Source organism: Phascolarctos cinereus, unplaced genomic scaffold, assembly GCF_003287225.1.
Source record: "Phascolarctos cinereus isolate Bilbo 61053 unplaced genomic scaffold, phaCin_HiC Scaffold_4;HRSCAF=312, whole genome shotgun sequence".
NCBI classification, from domain to species: Eukaryota; Metazoa; Chordata; class Mammalia; order Diprotodontia; family Phascolarctidae; genus Phascolarctos; species Phascolarctos cinereus.
Window position 1 is genome coordinate 293,702,131 of NW_027555847.1, and position 25,023 is coordinate 293,727,153.

Sequence of the window (25,023 nt, forward strand, 5' to 3'; positions counted from 1 at the left end):
AAAGACTGTAGAAGTATGTAAGGCTATTTGTCCCCCAAATAGCCATACTTTTCAAGTCCTTATGCTTCCTGTGAAATGTTTGCTATTTTACCATAAAACAGTGCTACTATAAATATTTTGGCATATGAGAGTGGAAAGGGAACAAATGATTATTAAGTGTCTACTATGTGCTAAGAACTGTGCACTTTGCAAGGATTATCACACTTGATCCTCACAACCCTGGGTGGTAGTTGCTGTTATTCTCCTCATTTTATAGTTAAGATAACTGAGGCAGATAGATAAATGGATAATAGAGATAAAGGATATTCATCTCGAAACCTGGATAACCAGTGACTTGCTGGACATCTCTACATGGATGCCCTATCTCACATGTGTGTATATGTACATATGTATGTATGTGTGTGTGTGTATATATATATATACACACACACATATATGTCATGTATAGTCATATACACACATATACATTCTCTGTGAAGGCTGTATAGCCTTCATAGTTGGAAAGTATCTGAGGCTAAATTTGAACTCAGGTCTTCCTGACTCAAGGCCTCATACTCTGTTTACTGTGTTACCTAGCTTGCTTTCTTTGATTTCCTTGGAAGTTCATATTGAGGAGTGGTTAAAAAAAGTTTCTAAGATTATAAGTGGCAAGAACTTCCAGGCATGGCAACAAACTGGGCAAAGGCATGGAGGCTGGGGTTTGAATAATGAGTTCAGAGAAAAGCAAACAGGCCAGTTTGACTAGCATGTAGAGTATATAAAGGGGAGTTATATCAAGTGTGGAAAGATAGACCAAAATCATATCATGGAAGACTTTAAGTTCCATAAGCAAGAGATTATAGTTTACTCCAGAGACAATAAGGAGCCACTGAAGGTTTTTGAGCAGAGGAATAGCATGGTCAGACTCATGCTTAATTTGACAGCTATGTAAATGATAGATCAGAGGGGAAAGATGTTGGAGGCTAGGAGACCAATTAAGAGACTATTAAAATATTCTAATTGATAACTGATGAGAACTAATGGAGAGAATAGCAAGTAGGCAGAAATGTGAAGGTAAAATCAACTAGACTTGGCAGTTGATTAGATGTGGGTAGGGTGAGGAAAAAGGAATCAGTCAATCAATAAACATTTCTTAAATGTCTACTATGTACCAGGCACTCTGCTAAGCAGTGGAGATTAAAAAAAAAACAACAGACATAAGACATTCCCTGCTCTCAAGGAATTCACAATCTAATGAAAGGGTCAACTAGGTATTACACTGGGCCAGGAGTCAGGAAGACCTGAGTTCAAATCCAGCCTTAGACACTTACTAGCTGTGTCATCCTGATGGGGTGTGGCCCAAGCCCAGGTCTTCACCCCTTGCCCGGAAGGGAATCTGCCTCCCCTTGTCTACAGGCCCCAGCCCCTCATCTGCCTTTGAAAGCCTTAGCCCACCTTTTAATCTCATTCAGATACCTTTCAGTTCCTTCATTATCAATTCCCATTGTCTATTCAATCTCTTAGACATTCCAGTCTCTGGGAATTCTCACCCTGACCCTTTTCCCAGACCATTTTCCCAGACCTTTCCCTGGTCACCCAAAGTATATAAGATCTACCCTGGCCCTCATTCAGGGCTGAGAATCTCATGTTCAAAAGGCTGAGAACCTCTCATGCCCGTTCGTCCTTATGGCGTCACCTGGCCCTAAATGTTTTATCACTAATAAACTTTTCCACTGGCTGAAGAAGATTTGAGTTGAATTCTTTCAGACAGGGCCCGGTACCGCAATTGTGGGGTTCCAGCAGCACCCCAAAAGTCCTAGACTTCTTCAATCCTGGACAGGTCACTTAACCTCTGCCTCAGCTTCCTCATCTATAAAATGGGGATAATAATAGCACCTACCTCCCAGGGTTGAAAAATGCTTAAATGAAACAATAATTGTAAATAACTTAACATGGTGCCTGGAACATAGTAAGCACTATATAACTGTTAGCTAGTATCAGTAGCTATTAAGAAGGAAGGGTCAAAAATGGCTCCAAGTCTGTGAACTGGGTGAGTATGGTGATGCAAACTGAGACCCAGCGAGATTAAGGGACATACCTAAGATCACACAGCTACCTAGAAGTAAAGCAGAAACTAAACTCCAGATTGCCTGATGGTAAATAAAGTGGTTTTGTGAGCTATTCTTTTCTCTTTGGTCTGGATTCATCTACCCAAGACAGGGTTAGGACATAGATGAGGTAAAATAGACTTAATTCACACAGATTTTTAGCCTTATGTTTGTTTTTGAAAATTCTATTATTTCTATTCCCTTCCCAACATTCTAATGTTTAAAAAATCTTGGAGAGAAAATAGTATTATTACTCACAGTGGAGTTGAGAATCAATATGGGATTCATTTTCCCTAAGTGCACTTAAAAAGTATAATGTTTCAGCCACAAATATAAGACTACTAAAATCAACGAATGAATTGCACTCAATTAGAAGATAGAGGCATCTGAGTGCCTTAGTGGGTAGAGTGTAGGGCTTGGGAAAACTTGAATTTAAATCCTACCTCAGACAGTTAATAGTGGGATTGACTCTGGGCAGGGGACAATCTCTCAGCCTTAAGTTTTCGCATCAGTAAAATGAAGCTAGTAATTGCACCTACCTCTTAGGACTGTTGTGAGGATTATATCAATGAGATGTTATCTGCAAACTGTTTTGCAAATATCAAAGGAATATACTATCTATCTATCTATCTATCTATCTATCTATCTATCTATCTATGTTAACTTATATTATTATTGTCAGTACTTGAATTAAATAGCTCAGTGTAGAAAACCTTGTTATTACTGTTATAATTATTCATACTAGGACAGAGTTTCCCTATAAAGAAGATAGAATTTGTCCAGATATCAAAATATGTTGACTGATTTTTCCTTTTGTGAGGAAACAAGACAGAAGATCCTGGAGTCTTGTTTTTCTCATATGATGTTCTTCATGATCTTCTGTTAAACATTTTGATTGGAGCCACCATTCTTGTTTGCGTAATAGCGTAATTAACATGGATCAATGTGCCTCTTTCTACACAGGGACAAGTGATCCATACGTGAAGTTCAAAATTGGAGGAAAAGAAGTTTTTAGAAGTAAAATAATACACAAGAATCTCAATCCTGTTTGGGAGGAAAAAGCTTGCATTCTTATTGATCAACCGAGAGAGCCTCTGTATATAAAGGTAAGCTACTTTTTTCTTTCATTCTAATGGAAGCTAACATAGAGATGCTTGCTCATTAAAGCTGTCTTCTCTACCTAAAAAGAATGTTCACTAGAGGAGGTTCTCTGTACCATGTGTATCTTTTTGCCTACTTGTTGTTCATCCTTCATTCTCAAAGAGAACCAATGACATTGTGAGGATGAGGTCTTGACTTGCCCGTTTATTGGATATTAAGTGAGGCAGAGCTTACAAAAAGTCGTCAGCCTCACTCTCTCCTCCTAAGTCATTGAAGTCCAGTGGCGAGACAAAAGTGAAGATGACTGGCAATAGCCAGAGATGCAGTGGGTGACCTTAGCATTTCTAAATTATGGATTTTTCTTGGTTTCAGTTTATCTGAGGCTATGCTTATTCAATGATTAAGGGCTAGGTAAGAATTGAGACAAAAGATGGCCCAATTTACCATCACAATAATATCAATCTGGGATGGGAAATCCATCTGAGTTTCTGGCCAGAAGAGAAAACAATTGCTATTTATACTCATTCTAAGCAATAAAACCTAAACAATAAGCCATAGAAGCTTGGGCTTGAGCTGTTATTGACTTGCCTATTGTTTATGAGTTTAGGAAAGAATGTGGATAGGTAGAAGGGAGTTGGTACATTCTTATCCAAAAATTGAACTGAATTAGAGAGGGTAAGATTGGATCAAATTGAATTATTCTGTGGTCAAATCCTCCAGTCATACAGAATTGTGCACTACATCAACTCAACAAATGTTTATTAGATGTCTGTTTGGTGCAAGGCAGCAGATACAAAAATGAAAAACAACATAGTCTCTGTCATCAAAAAACTTACCATCTCAAGGGGGTGGAGGAAGAATAAGAATCATAAAGAAGGATTTTCCTGTATTTTCCATTAGCAGTGATGGTCAACAATGCTTCTACTTACATACACTAAAAATATTATAAAGCCAGACAGTAACAGGGGTAGCAGTAGGAAGAAAACAGTGGCATTTCCTCTCTTTTAGGCTTTTTCTTTTCTCTTTTTTTCCCTATGTGGAGGACAAACCAGAATGCAGCAGGGTCCTGGGTCTTAGTCCCAAGTGAGAGTAGTTCTCCAGAGTAGAAGGCATTAATGGTTGCCTCAGGGCAAAGGTCATTGTGAAATGAATGTAATCTTAGGCCCACCAGTCCCAAGAAGAGAATTCCCGTCCAGGAAGGGGAGAGAGAGGGAAAGACCCATACTCTCTTTAGCTGATAGAAGGTGTGAAGAGGAGAACCAGGTAGACAAGTAGTTTGTTGTTGTTTGTCCTTCATTCTTCAAGAGAACCAATGACATCAGGAAGGCAATGTCTTGCTTGCAAGTGAATTAGATTTAAGTGAGGCAGGACTGTGCAAAGTCACCAGCCTCACTGTCTCTTCCACAGTCATTGGAGTCCAGTGGCAAGACACAAGTCAGGATGACTAGAGATGGCCCCTGGCAAAGTGGTAAAAATTCAGCAATACTAGCTTCTTGGGTAGAAAGGGGCATTTCTTCAATAGTGTGAGCAGAGATACAGCCTTCTAGCAATAACAGGAGAATATTCTGGGTAGCACCAAAAATTCAGCAAATGCAATTTCAAGAGTTCAGGGGAATAGCCTTTTACCTAAGGCAGGGGAATTCCTGTGCCATCAGCCTCTTAGGGGAGAGAAGATGATTCATACATACGTGTGTGTGTGTGTGTGTGTGTGTGTGTGTGTGTGTGTGTGTGTGTATGTGTGTGTATGCATATATATATACATACACACACACACACACACACATATATATATATAGAGATATAGATATAGATATGTAGATATATGTGCACACACACATGCCTCTTGAAGGTGAAAGAGTAAAGAGAAGTCCAAGATTCGATAGAGAGGAGCAAATGACTCAAGATTTCACCCTCCTTTGACCTAACAATCTGGAACTTATACTGAGTGCTTGCTTGCTGACTGTCTGAACTTTGATGCCTGTAGGCTAATAGACATCTTAAGACTTTCCTAGCTCACGAATTTGCCAAAGCCTTTGTTCAGAGAAGCACCTCTGCCAGCAGACTTCTAAAAATGAATTAGCTTGATGTAGACATCAAGTCCCTTAGTGTGACCAGGTGTAGATGAAGGGGAAGCAAGGAAGACTTAACAGTATACAGAATATACTTCCAAGATCTCTAGTTAGAAACAAACTATATTTTTGGATCCATAAATCACCTACAGATTTTTAGGTGGAAACATTGTTGACCATTACTATTAATGGAAAATCCGGGAGCCATTTATGGTCTAGTGTTTTTAGTTGACGTTTATGCATCTGTGGGATTGTGGGCTTGGACAGTAAGAATGCATTTCTGTTGCCCCATTCTTTTATATACTTCAATCAAAAGTACTAGATCAAAACAAGAAGAAAAGGAAGGGAAAAAGGGATACTGGCAGTGAGATTGTGACTAACTATTCGATTAAAAGCATAGTGATTAATTAGCAGTTAAAAGAAAGTTGACGTATAATGCTTTATGAAAAAGACATATTTATTCTATGAAGGCCTCCCCACCCTTTCCAATGAGTCAACAGTCCTGTAGCCTCTCTACTTATGTATAATTATTTGGCTAAATGGATCATTTATTTGCAGAGGAACTCAAGGCACCATTTGAACAGAAAAAAGGAGAGTAGTTTTTTCCTCCAATAATCGTAAAGGGTTATAATTTCTGTCATCCTTGTTCTTTGTATCCCTCATACATTATAAATTTATTAGAGTTATTTTATGTATATAAATGTGAGATGCACAAATTTAGAGATACCTTTGCTATAAATGTTCATATGGACTATTTGGGCCCAACCAGTGGTAGAGCCTTCTGAGCTCATATTGGTCTGATCAGCCACAGTCAGACACACTGTGCCTTGACCTCAACATAGTGATGCCATTCTGGTCCTCTTCCAGAACAAAGGACAACAACCAAACAGCCAACCATTAGAGTTATTCAGTTACCAAATAATGTATCTTGTATATGCCCCTTATTAGTTTGTAAGCTCCATGAGAGCAAGGAACCTTGTGCTATTTTTTAAGTCAGATTTCTCCTCATTCCTAGGCACAGCCCCCTAAATATAATAGACAATTAATAAACAGTTGCTGGGTAAGTTTGTTTTTTTCTCTTTCCCCAGTAGAGGGGAAAAGCAGAAGCAAAGCCTCAAGCTTGAATACCCTTATTCTGGTTTCATATCTCAGTCATTTTCATCATTACCCTTTTGCTATTCCCTTTTTGTTCATATCATCAGATCCTATTTTGGTTTGTTTCTGTGTCATGAATATTCACTCACTGCCAAGTCCTGCTGGCATTTCTACCATAACACCTCATGACTCCATTCCTTCCTCTCACCACCACAGCTAGATTTAAGGACTCATTTTACATAATAATTAAGTCTCCTGTCTAGGTCTTTGGCATCTTTTCCTTCCCATCTGCCTTCTCTACTACCACCAGTAGCTTTCTAGGTGCCCTTTTGACCACACCTCTCCCCTACTCAGAACCTTGCAGCAGTTTTCCATTTCTCCATATTCTCAGTCTAAAAAAAAAATCATAATTCAGTGACTTTCACCAGTCTGAACCCACCTGCTGTATGTTGCCTGCCACCATTCTGCAAATGTTCTTCACTTTAGACCACTAAACCTTTCTTTTCTTCATCTTGTTTCCCTACCCTTGACTTCTGGACCTTGTGCAGCCAAGACTACATACCTGTTTCCTTTGGTATTCCAAGACCTACATCCATTTAACTTTCGACACTTGCACTGATTTTCTGGCTAGATTTAACTATGTAGTCAAAGAGAAAGTCAAATTATATATTAATAACTCTTTTGATGTATATTAAGTGTAATTGTTAAAAAAAAAAGAATAGTGCATAGTTCTTTCCCATCCCCAAAGAGATCAGAAATGAATTCATAGTCTTAAAGTACAGCAGGAGAGATCTAAATTGCCTGTTCACAGAGCCTCACAATATTTGCTTGTAGAATCCTAGAGTTGGAAGGGCCCTCAGACATCATCTGCTCTATTTTCTGAGTTATGAATGTTGCCTGAAATGTAAGAGATTATGAAATCAATTCTGAGGGTCTTTAGGAAGACTGTGAATACCCATTTCAGGAGTGTTTTAAGCAAGTATGGGCTGGAGAAAAGCAGTGAAATGGAATTGTGGCATTTCCATCAAATTCTTAGATTCTTTTAAGGATTGATTGGTTGTCCTGTTGGCATTATGTTATACTGCAGAATGTCTTCTAGCTATATATAAGCTCCTTATATACATGAAAATGCACAATTCAAATAGAAGATAACATTTTAAAGAGCATTTTTAAAAGTATGCTGAAGGACAACTATCACAAGCCCTGCCAGAATGAGGATGAGCAGAAGCCCTACCCCAAGAAGCGCAAGTAGAACTCCACTGCCCACCAGCCAACACCAAGATCAGCCCTCGATACAGTTATAATGTCAGTCTCTGGAGGCAACAAGTAGCATCAGGAACTGAGGCTAGATGTGAGAAACTTTTTCTGGGGCTCCAAGGATTGTACCCGAAAAATCAGATTATTGATGTAATCTATGATGAATCTGTCAATAAGCATGTCTAAAACCAAGAGACTGGTATAGAACTGCATCGTGCTCATCACTAGCATTCCATGCCATCAGTGGTAGCAGTCTCATTATGCCCTGCTCTGCCTCTGGGCAGGAAGAAAGGAGCAAAATAGACTCCCTGGAGGAGAAATTTTGCATAAGAAGTAATCAAAGAAGATATAGAAGAAATCCAGAAGAGGAGTGGAAGAATGGCAAGATCAGCCTGATTCTGGAAGAATGTTTTCAGCAAGGCAAACTGCTCCTGTGTATTGCTTCAAGGCCAGGCCATTGTGGCTGAACAGATGACTATATCCTAGGAGTGAGGATCTGTAGTTCTACTTTTAAAATATTAAGGCCTAAAAGGGCAAATAAACCCTGACTCCGAGATACACTAATGGAATAAATCCCAAAATTGAAGGAAAAAAAAGCAACCAAAATAACTTTCCTGGAAACTGTCATCCACTGTACCACCTAACTGCCCCTCTTGTCAGACAAATTAACCATTCTATAGAAATCTTCCTAAAAGAAGAATAACAATAATAGTAATGGTAAAAAAAAAGAATGAGAAATAGCATTTATATAGTACTTTGAAGTTTACGAAGCTCTTTACAAATATTATCTCATTTGATCCTCATAACAACCTTTGGACATCAGTGTTATCATTATCCTTAGTTTACAGATCAGGAAACTGAGGCAAATAGAGGGTAAGTGACTTTCCCAGGGTCACACAGCTAATGTCTGAGGTTGAATTTGAACTCAGGTCTTCATGATTTCCTGACTCCAGGCCTACGTCTCTATCCACTGTACCACCTACCTGCCCCTATTATTATTCTTGCTTTACAGCTCAGGAAACTGAGGCAAATAAAGGTGAAATGATATAGATATAGATATAGTATATATATATGTGTATATATATGTAAATATACACACACACATATATATACACATGTGTATGTATTTGTTATTTTCATATTAGAACCCTTTTTTATATAGCAGAGAAGATATAAAGCATTTCACCTTCTTTCATATTGTTATTATTAATAACAATAGAAATAATGACATACATATAACTCTTTATGGTTTACAAAGTACTTTCCTCACAGCAACTCTATGAGTTAAGCAAAAATTATTTTCTGTTGTGTAGAAGAGGAATCTGAGACAGACAATGTCATGGCTTCTTATATTTTATTTTGAATTTTGAAAAGAAAATAAAGTTTTAGCCAATAAGCAATTTGTATTAACTTTTTTTAGACTTGAGTAGGAAAGAAGACATTTAAGCTTTTTGAAGATAGAAAAATTAATATTTTCTTATTCTTTTTTATAGTACTCTGCATTTTCCAAAATCCTTGCTTAGTATTTAATTCAATATTCACAAGATTTCTATGAGTTTGGTAAGGTGTGTGTTTTGGATGCAATCTCTGGCTTTAATTTTTTTTTAGGATGGGAGGGGCTTCCCAAGTGTGTATGCTAACTTTTCTTTTTCTGTGTCTAAGCTTACAAAGGTACAATCTAAATATGATGCATTGGTTACTGTGACATTTCCAAATACTAAAATTACCTGAAAATTGCAACATTTTCATTTTCTTTCCCTGTTCTCAATGGAATGCTTGATTTTGATGTCTTCCACATGTTTTCTATGATAGGAAACTAATCTTGCCTAGAAAATATCTTAGTAAGTATTGAAGTCTATAGTGACAGGTGAGATGAAAATGTACCAGTGGCTGGAAACGTGAGGTTCTAAAGAATGCCCTTCACACTTATAGTTAAAGGAAATTGGAGTCCCTGTGTACTTGTAACACGGTCGCTAAAGCATCAAGGTAAAACAAAATCCAGTTTTGAACCAAGGTTATAAAATCACATTAAAGTCTACAAAGCTATAACATTTCCAGTTTTAAAAAATCAGTAATTCATTTTTTTAAAATTCTGGCACTGTCATTTCTATGTACTTTGCACATAATAAATATTTATGTTCAATTTAATTAGTTTGAAACAATATAACTTTTAATTTCGCATGTGTTAGTTGAAAAGTTCCTTTTCTGTGGTTTGCTTTCTCCTGTGGTGTTGTCAGCAGGGCAGAGTAGGAAACAGCAACTGGAAAAGGAATTTAATAAGGTAGCAATAGACGTAGCAGGTTAAAATGTAACACTTAAGATGAGACAAGAGCCGTGGAACCCTCTTTGAATGTGCAATGCTGCTCTGGCCCACTGCTCAAATGATGTGATGTGTTCAGCTCTGATAAAGGAGTACATCAATTTCAGAGGCTGTTGAAATGAATTGAAATTCTAAATTGGCCCTTCACTGCCACTATCATTCAAAGGCCCATAATCAGCACCCAGGGTCATAGTGGAAGAGGGAGAAGCAGTATGAGGGTTGTGTGCGTGCGTGCGTGTGTGTGTGTGTGTGTGTATTTATATAAACTCCTTTTGGGGGTCAATTCTCTGTCAAGAATTAGAGCTCCACCAGATATTAAATTAAAATAGAGGGTTCTCACAGAAGGCATCTCCACTTAGGGCCATTCCACTGTCAGCAAGCTTGTTGTCTTAACACACTTGGAAAATTCTTTGATACAGGGTAAGAATACCTTGAGTTTGAAACTGTACCAGGTAATAACCAAAAGTGCAAAAGATTGATTTATCTCATTTGCGTTTTGTTAAATGGCCCAGCATCGTGCCCTGTCTCAAAGATTATATCTAAACAGACTCTAAATTACTCAGAAGAATGTTTTAGATCGATAACTAGGAGCAGATCTCTAGTGCCAGTTGAAACATGGTTATAATAACAAAGTCTCCAACCTCTTGAGCAAAAGTTCTTTAAACTACAGTTATTTTCGCATTCACTGTGCATTTTGCATTCTTCTATTTGTACCATCCATCACACATGACTCTAAAGCAGTCAAGCATCTCAGCTGTTTGTCCCTGTGTTGTTAAAGGGTAAAAACACTATTTCTCCACTTGTTTTTCGTTTATGCCTGATTTTCTGGGGACAGTTGGGAATTGGTCATCAGTGCCTACTTAAACTGTGAAAGTAACTAACTTCTCATGTTTTTATTTTCTTCTGTGCCTTTCCTTGAGCCTGAAACCAAAAATGAGGTATAAATTAGTATTCAAGTTTTTTTTTCATGCTGTCATATGAGCTTAATTTCATTTCTCCATATTTGATGGACTAAGTCCTTCACAAGGTATATTTAATTTGAATTAGAAAATCATCAGAAAACTGATGTAAAAGCAGTTTGCCATTATTTTTTTTGAAATTCAACACACCCCCTAAGATAGCTATAGGAACTGGAAAATGGAATGATACAAATAAATTCCTTTTGACTCAGTGACACTGACTTCCACATAGTGATTTTAGTCTTGATTCCCAGTGGGGTCCTTAATTGTACTGACTGAACTCAATACCTATTATAGAGACACAGCCTGAGTTTTGTCCCTGTGTTGTCCGGCTTCTTGATAGGATGTTCAGTATTTCTGGGGCTCATAAACTCTACTAGTTTAAGGTGTTAACATGTTCAAATGCAAATGTGGATGACAAGCCTGGGTTCCTTCTGTCAACCACACAAGGCTACATGGAAACTAGGTGTTGGTATTATTAATTAAAAACAAACAAAAATGAGATGAGGCTCACATTCATCAGTGTTTGATACTTGTTGCCTTGAGAATTGAAGTAACTGCTTAAAAAATTATTTAGCTGTATATGATACATTTCAGAGGATTTTCTTCTGCCTATGTTCCCTGGAGTGGGGTATGGAGTTGTTGAGCCCCTAGGGGTCTTCTAAATTTCTGAAACAGGAATTTAGGAAACAGTGGGACTTTGATTTCCCATTTCTTCCCCCATTCTATCTATTTATTGTCCTAAGGATTTCACTTATAGATGCCTCCCCTCTGGCTAAGAAATAATGTCTAGGTATTGAAATGAGCTAATACCTTAATGAAGCGATGTTAGCTTTCAGTGTTCCATGTTTTTCTCATTATTCATGGATTCTTCACCTGGGTCTGTGAACTTTTTAAAAAAAATAGATAACTATATTTCAGTGTAATGGGTTTCCTTTTTAATCCTAAGTATTTTATTTTATGCATTTAAAACTGTTATTCTGAGGAGGGCTCCATATAAGCTTTATCATACTGCCAAAGAAGTATATAATACTAAAAAAGGTTAAGAACCCTTAATACAAGTGGAGAACCGAGGTAAATACCTAGACAATTCAGGCAAAGAGAAACCCTTGAGAGTGATGAAAAATAATGGTCTGTAGTTTAGAATTACTTAGGTTGACCGCACTGAAGTCTTCCTCCAAAGCTTATTACCTGTCTTCTGTTACTTTATGCCAATGTATTAGCTTTGGCATCTTTCTGTGACACTGTAAGGCTTTTGTACATCCCCAGCGTTCTCATTGTGTTACAACTTATAATCCTAGAAGGCATAGAAGTCTTGGTGTAAATTGATTCGTATAAACTGGATAGTAGAAATTGTTATATTTTGGTATAGTATTTGTTTTGTAAAATTCAGTCCTGAATTTTATATACTGAAATATGCATTTCTTTCATCAGATGCATCATAGGTTCTTGCAGTACACATCCAAGGCATGTTTATGGCCAATGTCCAGGGGCAAGTGATCAATAAATTTTGCTTTTGCTTTTTTTCCTTTTAAATTACACGTGAGGAAACTAGATGGCACTATGGATAGAGCACTGGACCTGGAGTCCACACATCACCATACTTCCAGCCCACCACCACTGGTAGAAAAAGACTACAAATTCCTTAAGGACATGGACTGTAGGATTGGCTCCCTCCCAGAGACTAGTATAATATTCTGCACAGAACTTCACATTTAGTTAATGTTCTATTGTATTAATGTGTGTCATATTGTATTAGGTTTCCTAAACGAAAAACCTCCATTATACTATAGAAAAATAGCAATTTCCTATCAAACTGTAATAATTAGCACCTGCATTGAGTTGTTTTTTCCAGTAATGCTGAGGAATTTGTATAGATCTCCTTATAACCATCCCAACCTGTGGTAACAGTGTGCATTGGTAAGATGTGCCTAAAATAAGAGTATTTCCTTCCTTGTTCCCAAGTCATTATCTTAATGCCTGCCTTTTAGTGGCAGATAGTAAATAAGATTTTTTAAAAACTTTGTTAAAATGTGTTTTTATTTATTGGTTGTTCCAAACATTCAGAAGGATTTAATTCATCTAAGAAATCAGGCAATAAAATGAAAGGAACTCATTCTTCTGTTGGTGAGAGCCTACTTGATTAAATTTGAAACAGCTAGGGATATAAATATTTAAGAAGTTTTATGTGTCATTCTAACTGGAAATACATAGTTGAGGAGAGGGGAGGTAGAGAAGAGAATAAGCCTTTATATTTAAGTGCCTACTATGTGCCAGGTGCTATGCTAAGTTAATGTTTTGCTAATATATTAGCAAAATGCTATTATTGCTAATATTATTTCATTTGATGCTCATAACAACTGTGCAAAGTAGATGCTATTATTATCCCTATAATGTCTTCATTTTCCCTCAGCCACTCCAGTTGGTTTTAACTGCATCAGACGACCCTACCAGGTACCCCATGGTGCCCCCACTTTCAGCTTTCTTTTTTGTATTATCTTCCCCCATTATATTGCAAGTTCCTTGAGAGTAAAGACTTGTTCTTTTATTTGTATCTCCAATGCTTAGCACAGTGCCTGGTTCATAGTAGCTGTTTAACAAAAATTCATTGATGATTGATTATCCCGATTTTACAATTAAAGGAACTGAAGCAAACAGAGGTTAAGAGATTTGCTCAAGATCACACAACTAGCAAGCATCTGAGACTGAATTTGAACTTGTCTTTCTGACTCTGCGCCCTGCCTTATATCCACTGAGCCTCAGCTGCCTCAGGGTTCCTTGAAGAAGAGACAGGAGACAGCCTGTGCCAGCCAAATCAAACCACTGCCACCATCTTTACCACCATTTCTCCATAGACCCTTATGGAGATAGCCCAGGACCCTCAAACCAAATGGCTTGGTAATAGCAATATTTGCAGCCCACCATCCATCACCATCATCCTGGGAGGCAACCCTTTATGAATATGCAGTCTCACAATTCTCCTCTGCTATTGGCTTTGTCAAATGGTTCAGTGTGACAACCCAAAATACTTCAACCTCCCTGAAAATGGCATTAAAGAAGAGGCATCATCATTGCTGCAACACACTAGGGACCATAGGACCTTTCTATCTCACTTTGCAGCTAAAGTCCTCCATATGTTTTGTCTTACCCATTAGAATGTGAGTTTCTTGAGAGCAGGGGTTTTCTTACTTTTTCATTTGTCCAGCATTTAGCACAGTGCTTTGCACTGAGTAATGGCTTAATAAATGTTTTATTAATTTACTCATGCATGTTTATAAGGCAAATAGATAATTTTGCCTAACAGTATAGGAAACCTTTGGTAACACTGAATGGTGCTTCCTTTTTCAGTTTTTAATGCCCACAGTCTAGCCTTTGCTACCCTAATTAGTTACCAGTGATCACCCAGTGGCCACTAACAAATGGTACATAACACTAGAGAGGAATTAAAAACTTCCACTTGACACTTTAACTCTTTTTTGAAATAACGGAATCATCACATAAATAGATTAACAACTTCTGTCAGTCACTTCTTATGCCATCAGGGAATGTGTTATGGAAACTGAGCCAAAGATATAGACATAAGAACTTGTGAGCTCTAATCCCATCTTTGACATGTTGGGACTTATTGAATGATTAAAATCTCTGTTACAGTAACATAGTTTGAGAAATTGATATTTGTGAAGTGATATGTAATTGTATTTTAAGCAAATATTTTTTTAAAAAGGTTTTCTCTAGCAAGGAGGAAAATAGGTATGCCCATATAGCAAACCCACAGTCTCTTTTATTTTTGTTTACATTTTTATTATTATTGATGACACTGCCACAATCTCACATTTTTATTCTGCTTAAAAAAAAAAAACTTTCCAAAGTGCTTTCAAATACAATAGCTCAATTTTCTCATATTTGTGTGTGTTTACGTCACCTTTGCCCCTGCCATCCTAAAGGATGGAAACTAAATGCACTTTAAAATATGGGAATATTGAACTCATTATCTCATTTTATCCTGACAAGAGTCCTCTGTAGAGGGATGACTTGCTGAATTTCATACCAACATATTGATACCTAAATATACTTTTCCATCCCCAACATCTCTACTTAAATGGGGGACGGGAGAGGAAATCCCACAGGACTGTCCAGTAGAGACCAGTCTTCCTCATCTTTTCATTGCAATGATACATTGTCATTGCTTAATTGGGGAAAACTCTACTCATTAGAGTGTTGTACAGTATACATTTCTTTAAATGAAAGGAAAGGATTTTCTTTGGAGAATTATGTAGCACCCCTCAAAATAATTAAATATACCTCAGTTTATTTCAGAAATATACCTCAGTTTATTTCAGGTTACTCGCTCATTTTTTTTCCTAATTACGTAGTTTTCACCCAACGTTTCTACTTTGCTTCTGGAATAACACATAATGCATTGTGTCTTTTGAATTGCAGGTCTTTGATTATGACTTTGGACTACAGGATGATTTTATGGGTTCAGCTTTTTTGGATCTCACATTATTGGAGTTAAAAAGGTACAGTTCTGTTGCGGTCATCTCTGTTACTAAAAACTGTTACAGCAAAATGGTTTCCCCATTACACCAGTAGTTTTGAAATTGAAGCTTCTTGACACCAACCTCTTGATAGAGAAGTGATGGATGCAAGATACAGAATGAGATATATTTACATAACAGCCAATGTAGGCTGTGTATGAAATTGTTTGTGCTTGACTGTCTATTTTTTAAAGGGTTCTGTTCTTCTTTTCTTTTGTTTTTCTCTTTTTTCCCCGATGGAGGGCAGGAGATTTTGATAATGTAACAAATAAAGAAAGAAAAGTGGGCATCCAGGTGACATTTTTTTAATGGAGAGAAAAGAATGGAAAGAAGACTAGATAAGCAGGCTAGTATCAAAAGCTACAAATTGATATATCCATAAAAACAAAAATAAATACATATATACATATAAATATGTATTATATGTATATGTATATACACATGTTATAGAGGCCTGTAGTTTAATGTACAAATCTAATTTTTTTATTGTTTAGCCTAAATGCAAATACCCATTCCATTGACATTTATGTTTGGAATAAGAATAATTTTTTAAAAAGAAAATACTTGTGAATTCTGCTTCAAAAGCTCAGTCTCTCTATGACTGGAACAAAGTTCACAAAAGTTTAGCATAGAAGTCATTGCTAGCTTCCTTATAAGGTCATGTTATACAGAGGATTATCGGTGGTTACATCTGTAAAGTATGTTGGATCTTTCAAAGTGCTTTTGACACTTAAGGACAGTCCTGGAGTTCAGCAGGCAGTGAAGAAGACAGACCTGCTGAGGGACCCAGAGATTAGACACACCTGCTGAGACAGGGAAGCTGGAAAGGCTCAGCACTGAGTGCAAAGAAGAAGTTGGGAAAGATGTGGGTAGAATAATAAGAAAATGGCAACAAGTGATTCATTAAGAACCGTTGGGTTTGGAGTCAGGGGATTCAAAACCTGCTTCTGCCACTTACTACTCATGGACTTACAAGTCATATAACCTCTCTGGGCCTCAGTTTCCTCCTCTGTAAAATGAATAGGTTGGATTAAATGGTCTTTAAGATCTAAGGAAGTCAGTAGTTATTAAGGAGAGTAGCTGAAGGGATACCCAACAAGTAGGACAGAATAACATCAAAGTAGTTCAGTGGTAGCAGTAGTCAGAAGTCAGTGCAGGCAAAGAGGAAGTTTTCTCAATTGAGAATGAGCCACACGGGCTTCATTCCCAAGAGTACTAGCAAGAGCAAAGCCAACTCCTACAAGAACTGGCTTATGGAGAATGACACCAAGACATCATGAGGTCAAGGACTCCAAATCTAAGAATAAGTCAAGGACTTATATTTTCCTTACATAGGAGCCAGATTGGTTCTGGAGAATGTGGCATAATTCTATGTATTGTTAAATGGTCCCAACCAGAGAAATGAATGTACAAAGTGATAAGGTCAGTCGTTAAGTATGTATGGTACATTGGGAAGGATTACTGGATTAAGAGTCAGAAGGTTTGGGTTAAAATCTGCCACTTGCCTGTGTGACTTTGTAGAAATCACTTAACATCTCTTGGCCTCAGTTTCCTCATTTGTATAATGTAGGGATTGGACTAGATAACTTCTGAGGTTTCTCCCAGCTCTGAATACTATTTTATTTAAAAAGAGAGGTTAGATAGACACACAGTTCCTAACTGTGAAGTAAATGAGACTTGAATGTGCTACCTAGAGTGATAGCACCATCTTCTTTAGTTAGTCAACAAATGCTTATTAAGCACTAACTTTCTGGAGATCTTACAGAGACAAGGAAAATCCATGTATGAAATTCTCCAAGGACAGAATCAGAGATCTCTTATATGCCTGGCTATCTGGAATTGCATAATTACAACTTGAGGTGGTCAATAAAAGCAGAAGAATGGACCCTCTGATTCTGAGAGACTTATTCTAGTCGTCAATTCATAATTTTCATCTGCAAAAAAAGTGAACAGGTTTAGTTCATGATACATCATAACCAGATCTATCATATGTATCAACTGGCATTTTGCACTGCTCTAATATACTTAGGTTTATTGTGTACTATAATTATCTTCCATTGATCCAGTGCTCTTACTTGATTGTCAATTCCACAAGAGCAAGAACCACCATTTCTTTTTATTTTAAATCAAGTGTTCCATTTCATTGACATAGAACTCTTTATTGCATTTTGATCAAAAAGATCAATTGTCTGTCTATAGAAATTAAATCTGTGTTAAATCATAACTAAAAGTTCTATTCATATCCAGGAGTTCTGGAAATCATTGCTATCAAATATATAACTGCTGACAACTAATCAATAATCTTCATTTTATTTTAAAGAAGCTTTGAAACTATTTTTCAGTCCTCACAAGATCTATACAAAAGATGGAGATGATAAATGGACAGATAGATAGATAGATAGCTAGAATAAGCATTTATTAAGCACTTACTATGTGCTAGTCATTGTGCTAAGCACTAGGGATACAAATGCAAACAGAAACATAGTCCTGTCCTCAAGCAGCATACATTCTAATGGGGGAAGACAACACACGAAAGGGTAAGGGGTAGGTACCCACTCAAGGGCAAGATGAAGAAATCTGGAGCATCAGAATCATGATGCTGACGATAAGACTGACAAAGTAAGGATTTGTGTGTGAGGTATTAATTAATCATACCCTGGGCCTTAGGTCTTGGTGAACTACATCAACTTCCCAAGGCATCAACTGCTTTTTAGACTAGATTCAGGTGCCCTTCATCTTTGGCCTTAGGGATTTCTCCCTTACTAATTTCTCAGTGTCTTGTTATTCCTAAAATAAGACTTGAGTCACTGATCCCCCTAACCTACCTCTTCCCTGAATTTTCTCTCCTTTCTGATATCCATAAGAATGGCATCATCCATTCCCAGGCTATCAATCGCCATGCCACATTTGTGATTCATTTATGTGTGAGGTTCTTAACTTGGGGTCCACAAACTTTTTTTTAAATTTTGATAACTTTTCCCCAATATAATTGTTTTTCTTTGTAATGCTATGTATTTTGTTTTATGTATTTAAGAACATTATCCTGAGAAAGGGTCAATAGGCTTCACCAGACTCCCAAAGGGATCCATAACACAAATAAGAATCCTGTTCTATTTGGACTAGGCACATTTAGCCCAAATCACTGGCTGTCTAGTTCTCTCCATTCCCCTCCCCCAAACCAAAATAATATAATTAAAGACAATTTTCCTCCCATCTTAAAAAACAAACAAAACAAGTAACTTCACACAGAGTTAACCCCACAAAGAACTACAAGTTAAAAAAACTTTGTAAACCTCCCCTTCATCCCTACCACCCAGTCCCTTTCACAGTGTTCAGATATTTGTGGAATGTTTTGCATTAAATCATCCTAGGTCTAAGATAAGTATTAAATAAATTATTGTTGATGATTGATAATTTTCCCCTCTCTATAAAAAGAAAATGAGTCTTTGAGCTGGTCCTCCTACCTCTTCTATGTTATTTTGCTCTCCTAAAGTCAAACATGTGCACAACCTAAAGCCTGAATTGTCATGTAGCATCTGGCAGCATGTGTAGTAGCTGTCTTCTACTGACTGCTCTTTGCATCATTCTTGGTTGTTTTTTTTAAAATTTATTTAATGTTTGGGTTTTTTCCCCAATTACATATATAAACCATTTTCTTTCTTTTTTTTTGGTCTTTTTTGCTAGGCAATGGGTTTAAGTGACTTGACCAGGGTCACACAGTAAGTGTCAAGTGTCTGAGGCTGAATTTGAACTCAGGTCCTTCTGACTCTAGGGCTCTATCCACTGCTCCACTTCAACATTCATTTTTAAGAATTTTGAGTTCCAAATTCTCTCCCTTCCCTCACCCTCATTGAGAAGGCAAGCAGTTTTATATAGGTTATTCATGTGCTGTCCTTTGCATCGTTCTTAAATCAGCATAAAGGATTATCATAGAGGACACTGGTGTCCACACTCTGCTCCTGGGAGTATTCAGAGACTTTTAGAAAAACTGGGGAGAGCCTAAGTACTGTTTGGGAAGACCTAACTTCAAATCCTCACACTAAGAGGTGGCCTTACTCCTTGCCAAGGCAAATCCCTCTCTACCTGCACAAACAACCCCATTCCATCTCACCATTCTGTCATTTATCTTTAATTTCTCTCTATGTACTTACTTACTCCTTATCTTCCCTAGAGCCTACAAATATAATCATGTCTCTCCTAGCCTCTAAAAGCCCTCACTTGATGCTACCCCCTTCCACCCCATGTCATGCTATGTCCTCTGCCCTTTCTGGCTACTCCTTGAGAAGGTCATCTACATTAGGTGCCTCCGCTTTCTCTCCTTACAATCCTGCTTCTAACATCATGTTTCCACTAAAGCTGATCTCTCCAAAGTTCCATCATTACCCAATCCAGCGGCCTTTTCTCAGTCCTCATTCTCCTTGACCTGTCTGCAGCCTTTGATCCTGTTGATCACTTTCTTCTTGCTATTTTCTTCTCTCTGGGTTTTTAGGACTCTGCTCACTCCTGCTTCTCTCTTCCCTGTTCCTTCTCTGTCTCATTTGCTGGATCCTCACCCAAATCATTCCTTCTGACCACAGGTGTCTTTCAGGGTTCTGTCCTGGGCCCTCTTCTCTTCTCTCTTTATACTACTTCACCTGATCTTATCAGCACCCATGGGTTTAATTATCATCTGTATGCTGACTATTCTTAAACCTACTTACCCAGCCCTAATCTCTCTGCTGACCTTTAATCTTACATCTCAAAATGGATGTCCAGTAGATATCTTAAACTCAGTACATCCAAAATTAAACTCGTTTTCTTTCCCCCTCTACCCTTCCCTCCTCCAAACTTCCACGTTACTGTCAATGGTATCACCAGGCTCCAATTTAGGTGTCATCCTCACCCCCTACATCTAATCTGTGGCTAAGACCTGTTGATTTTCGACATAGACTCCCCCTTCTCTGATTCTGCCCCCATCATAATGCAAGCCGTCACCACTGGACTATTGCGATAGTCTGTTGTTGGGTCTCAACTCTCTCAATTCAATGCAGTAGACATTTATTAAGCACCTACTATGTGCCAGGCACTGTGCTAAGTGCAGGGGATACAAAAACAAAAGAGTTTACAGTCTAATGGTGGAGATGACATACAAGCAAATTGATACAAAGCAAGGTATATACAAAATATAATTAAAAGAGGGAAAGCACTGGAATTAAGAGGGTGAATTTCCTGTAGAAGGTGGGATTTTATTTAGGACTTAAAGGAAGCCAAGGAAGTCAGTATGCAGAATTGAGAGCATTTTAGGCATGGGGAACAGCCAGAGAAAATGCCTGGAACTGAGGAATAAAGTGTCTTTTTCATGGAAGGGCCAGGAGCCCAGTATCATTGGATTAAAAAATGAATGAAAGGAAGCAAGGTATGGGAAGAATGGAAAGGTAGGAGGAGGGTAGGTTATAAAAGACTTTGAGTGACAAACAGTGAATTTTGCATTTGTTCTTGGAGGCAACAGGATCTCTCCTCCAACTCCAATGTACTGTTCTGAGTGATTTTCCCTGTTACCTCCAGGATCAAATACAAAATCCTCTGCTTACTGTTCAAAGCCCCTCTTAACCTAACCTAGCCCCCTCCTACTTTCTGGTATTCTGACATATAACTCCCTGCTGTACCCTCTATCTAGTAACACTGGTCTCTTTGCTATTCCACGAACAAGGTACACCATCTTTAATCTCCAGCCATTTTCTCTGGTTGTTACCCCATGCCTGGAATACTCTCTCCTCATCTCTGCCTTGGCTTCCCTGGCTTCTTATAAGTCTCAACTAAAATCCCATCTCCTACAGGAAGCCTTTCCCACCCCCTCTTAATTCTAGTTGATTATTTCCTAACCATCCTGTATATTAAATTGTGAACTTCTTGAGGGCAGAGAATATCTTTTGCCTTTTTTTTATCCTCAGCCTTAGCACAGTGCCTGGCACATAGTAGATACTTAATAAATGCATACTGACTGACTGACTCCCTCCTCTGCCACTTGAAACATGTCACCTCAGGCAAGTCACTGAACTCCCGTGGGCCTCAGTTTTCTCATCTGTAAAGTAATAAGTGTTAGGCTCCAAGTCCCCTGAGTTCCCTGCCATCTCCATATCAATGATCCTGTTGTTACACCGGGCCCACTTATTCACAGGATCCCAGAATTGTAGACTGGAAGCAATCACAGAGATCATCCTGTTCAAGCCCTTCATTTCAGAGATGAGAAAGTCATGGCTCAGAGAAGTTAGCCACTTGCCCAGGGTCACCTAAGTACTAAGCAGCAGATCCATGGCTTTTCCTACCATAGTGTCTCATTAATGGCTTGATGGATCAAAGTCATAGAGCGTAGTGCCCTTCCTCGGACCCTTTACTGTTTAACATGTTTATCAGTGACATATAGAAATATAAATGATGTGCTTATCAAATGTGAAGGTGACACTAAGTTAGGAAAGCTAAAACTCTTACATTGGATGTCAGAACCAAGATCCCACAAGATCTGTGAGGCTAGAACATTGAGCAAAACTGAATTAGATGACATTTAATAAGGATAAAGGCAAAGGTGTTTAGGTTCAGAATAATATAAATACACAAATATAAATATTCACAAGTGGAGGGGGGAGGAAATCTTACTTATATAAACTTTCTGAAGACTTCCCTCTATAGTTTTCTGTGTTCCATTTGTGAGTCAACCAGAAATTCATGCACATGATGAATAGTACAAATACAAGCCAAAAGAATACAGCAAAAATATACTCAGCAGTCTGCACCCATAACAAGGCTTCTTCATGACTAGTTTTCCATAAAATGTAGCTGAGATATATGTAGTGCATGATGATGATGATTGAATTCAAAAGGAGCTAGAATTTCAGGCATTTTCTCATGTTCAAACTATTCTTTTCTCAATAGAATATTCAGTCATTTGGTCTTATACCAAAGCATAAATATCTCTTCTACTCCCTATACCCTAAACAACTGAAAAAATCTCCAGAGGGAAAATGTAAGTGGAGAAGGAGGGGAAAAAAACTGTTATTTATTGGCTTTGATTTTCTAACTTTATTTCCCTCCTTCATTCACTTATTAAGCCTCTACTATATTCCAGTCAATGTGTTAGTTATTAGAGATACAAAGGCAAAAAAGAAACATTCCCCGCCTTCAAACAACTTACATCATATTGCTGAGGAAATAGCATATAGACATATAAGTAAATGAAAAAATAGGCAACGTAAGTACAACATAATTTTGGTGGAGGCAAACCTTTAGTAACTTATGGGGAGTGAATCAGGCCTGGCCTGCTAGAGGAGGTGGCACTTTAATTGAGCCTGGAGTAGAGGGAGGAATTCCAACAGATAGAAGAAAGGTTGGAGATCATTTCAGACCTGAGATATGTGTGAGGAAGGGTGGAGGGAAGTGGGACAAGATGTGAGAAAACATAGAGGAAGAAGATAAACTGTCAGTACAGTGGAAGTGTCAAACAAGCAGTCTATCACATTCCCAAGCACAATCTAAACCAGATTCAAATGTAACTGGGAACTATTTAATAAAATAAATAAAAATAAAATAAAACAGTTAATACTAATATGTAGTTTTCCAGGTCAATATATAGCCCTGAGTCTTATGTGTATTTTATTGGCCCTTATTTCTATTTGAGTTTGACATTATTTATATACAGAATATAGCAGAGAGGCCACTTTGGCCAGAACAAAGGATGTATGAAGGGGAGTGATGGGTAATCAACCTGGGAAGGTAGACAGTAGTGAGATTTTTAAGGGCTTTAAATGCCAAACAGAGGATTTTGTATTTTATCCTGGAAGCTATAAGGAACCCCTGGAGCATTTTGAACAGGAAGGTCAAGCTGCATTTTAGGAATGTTGATTTGGGCAGCTAACTGTAAGATAGATTGGAAAGTTTGGAAGAGACTTGTAGGTCAGTTAGTGGGTTACTTCCATGGAGGTCCTAAGGGGCAGTGTGAACTAGGGTGGTGACCATATGAGTAGAGAAAAGGGGACAAATGTGAAAGTTTTTAGATAGGTAGAATAATGGAACTGGGCAAATGATTGGATACAACTAAGGGTCATTTCTTCATTACAATGTCAGCTGCTTTGAACTATTATCAATGCCTAGCACAATATCTTCCATGTAATAAGCATTTATATGTTGTGGAAATGAATCGGATGACATTCTCCCAGGATTAAGCTGGGAGCCAATGTCAGTGTCTGGAACCTCTCAGGCTGTTGCTGAGCTGCAGTGAAAGAAGTGGGTGTTGTTTATATGTATTGGAAGCAACTTGACATTTCCCATCATTTCTAGGGTGTGAAATTCAGGTATATATATTGATTTTTCCTTTAAACTCTTCATAAAGGAGAGAGAGCCAGTCCCCAGGATTTGTTTTCATTTTTTGCCCACCTCTTCACAAGGTCAGACAATTGATTCCTTCTGCCCCTCTGCTTCTCTTTTTCCTCCCATGGCCTTTGCTGTTATGCAAAGATATGCAAGTGAAGAAGTGGTTATCAGATCCCAGGACAGGCTTACAGACTCCCAGCTTTCTCTGCCACATGCCTGTTGTGTTCTGGACTTCATCTTGCTCTCCAGAACCTCACCATCCTGCTAGATCACAGCAGCCCTGAAGCTCGTATCTCCTCAGTAACTCCTGCCCCTGGGACCCTCCCTCTTAAGCAGGTAGAAGGTAGACAGTGGAGAGCTCCTTTCAGATCCTCCATTTAAAGAGGGCAGTCATATCATCCTTTCCTACCCAGCTATCCTCCTCTGGTCTTCATATCTTCCATTTTCCCCCCTCCACTGCCATTTGAGTTTCCTTTTAATGTGTTATTTTCCCCCATTAGATTATAAACTCCTTCAGCACAGGGACTATGTTTTGCTTTTCTTCACATCCCCAGCACTTAGCACAGTGCCAGGCACATAGTAAGTACTTAATAGATGTTTATTAACTGTCTGACTTTACTTTCCTAAAGTGTTAAAGAAAAAAATCCTCTAAGGTTCAATTTCTTAGCAAGGGGGATAGTCTAGTAGTAGGCATCTGTCAGGAGGTCTGGCATCTAGGTCTGACTTGTATTTTGATATTGGATCAGCTACTTCTGTAGAACTCAGTTTCTCCAGAAGAAAGAACCCAGATCCCATATGTTTCAGAGATGTTGAAGGCATATGAGAAAATTAATAAAGACTCATAGATTAATAGCTGGAAGTGACCTCAGAGATTATATAGTCCAACCCATTCATTTTACAGGTGAGGAAACTGAGGCACAAAGCAGTCAAATGGCTTGTTCAGGATCACACAGAATGTATAAAACAGGGCCAGTGTCCTCTGACTTCAAATCTAGCCCTCCTTCCACTGTACTACTCAGAATAAAACTCCAGAGCTCAAAGTGATGGAATTCTTTGAAAATTCAATATAAATTCCATTCCATTTCCAAAATTTAAAAAAAAATGAAAGAACACTGGATCTAGGAGATAAATTAGTATCCATGTGACTTTGAATTTATCATCTAACCTTTACAAACCTCAGTTTGCTAATCTCTAAAATAATAGTTGATACTTGTCCTACCCACCTCCTAGTCTTATTGTGAGGAAAACACAGTA

The 25,023-nt window shown here is 38.0% G+C and overlaps 1 protein-coding gene across 5 annotated transcripts in view; it reads left to right on the plus strand.

The window, feature by feature from the left end:
- Window positions 1-25,023, plus strand: part of MCTP1 (multiple C2 and transmembrane domain containing 1) — a 498,591-nt gene that overhangs the window by 142,808 nt on the left and 330,760 nt on the right. For all 5 annotated transcript variants that reach the window (XM_078153123.1, XM_078153125.1, XM_078153124.1 and 2 more), the window contains exons 3-4: window positions 3,051-3,193; window positions 15,329-15,408. In XM_078153123.1, the coding sequence (XP_078009249.1) occupies window positions 3,051-3,193; window positions 15,329-15,408 (223 nt within the window). The remainder of the gene's footprint in view (window positions 1-3,050; window positions 3,194-15,328; window positions 15,409-25,023) is intronic.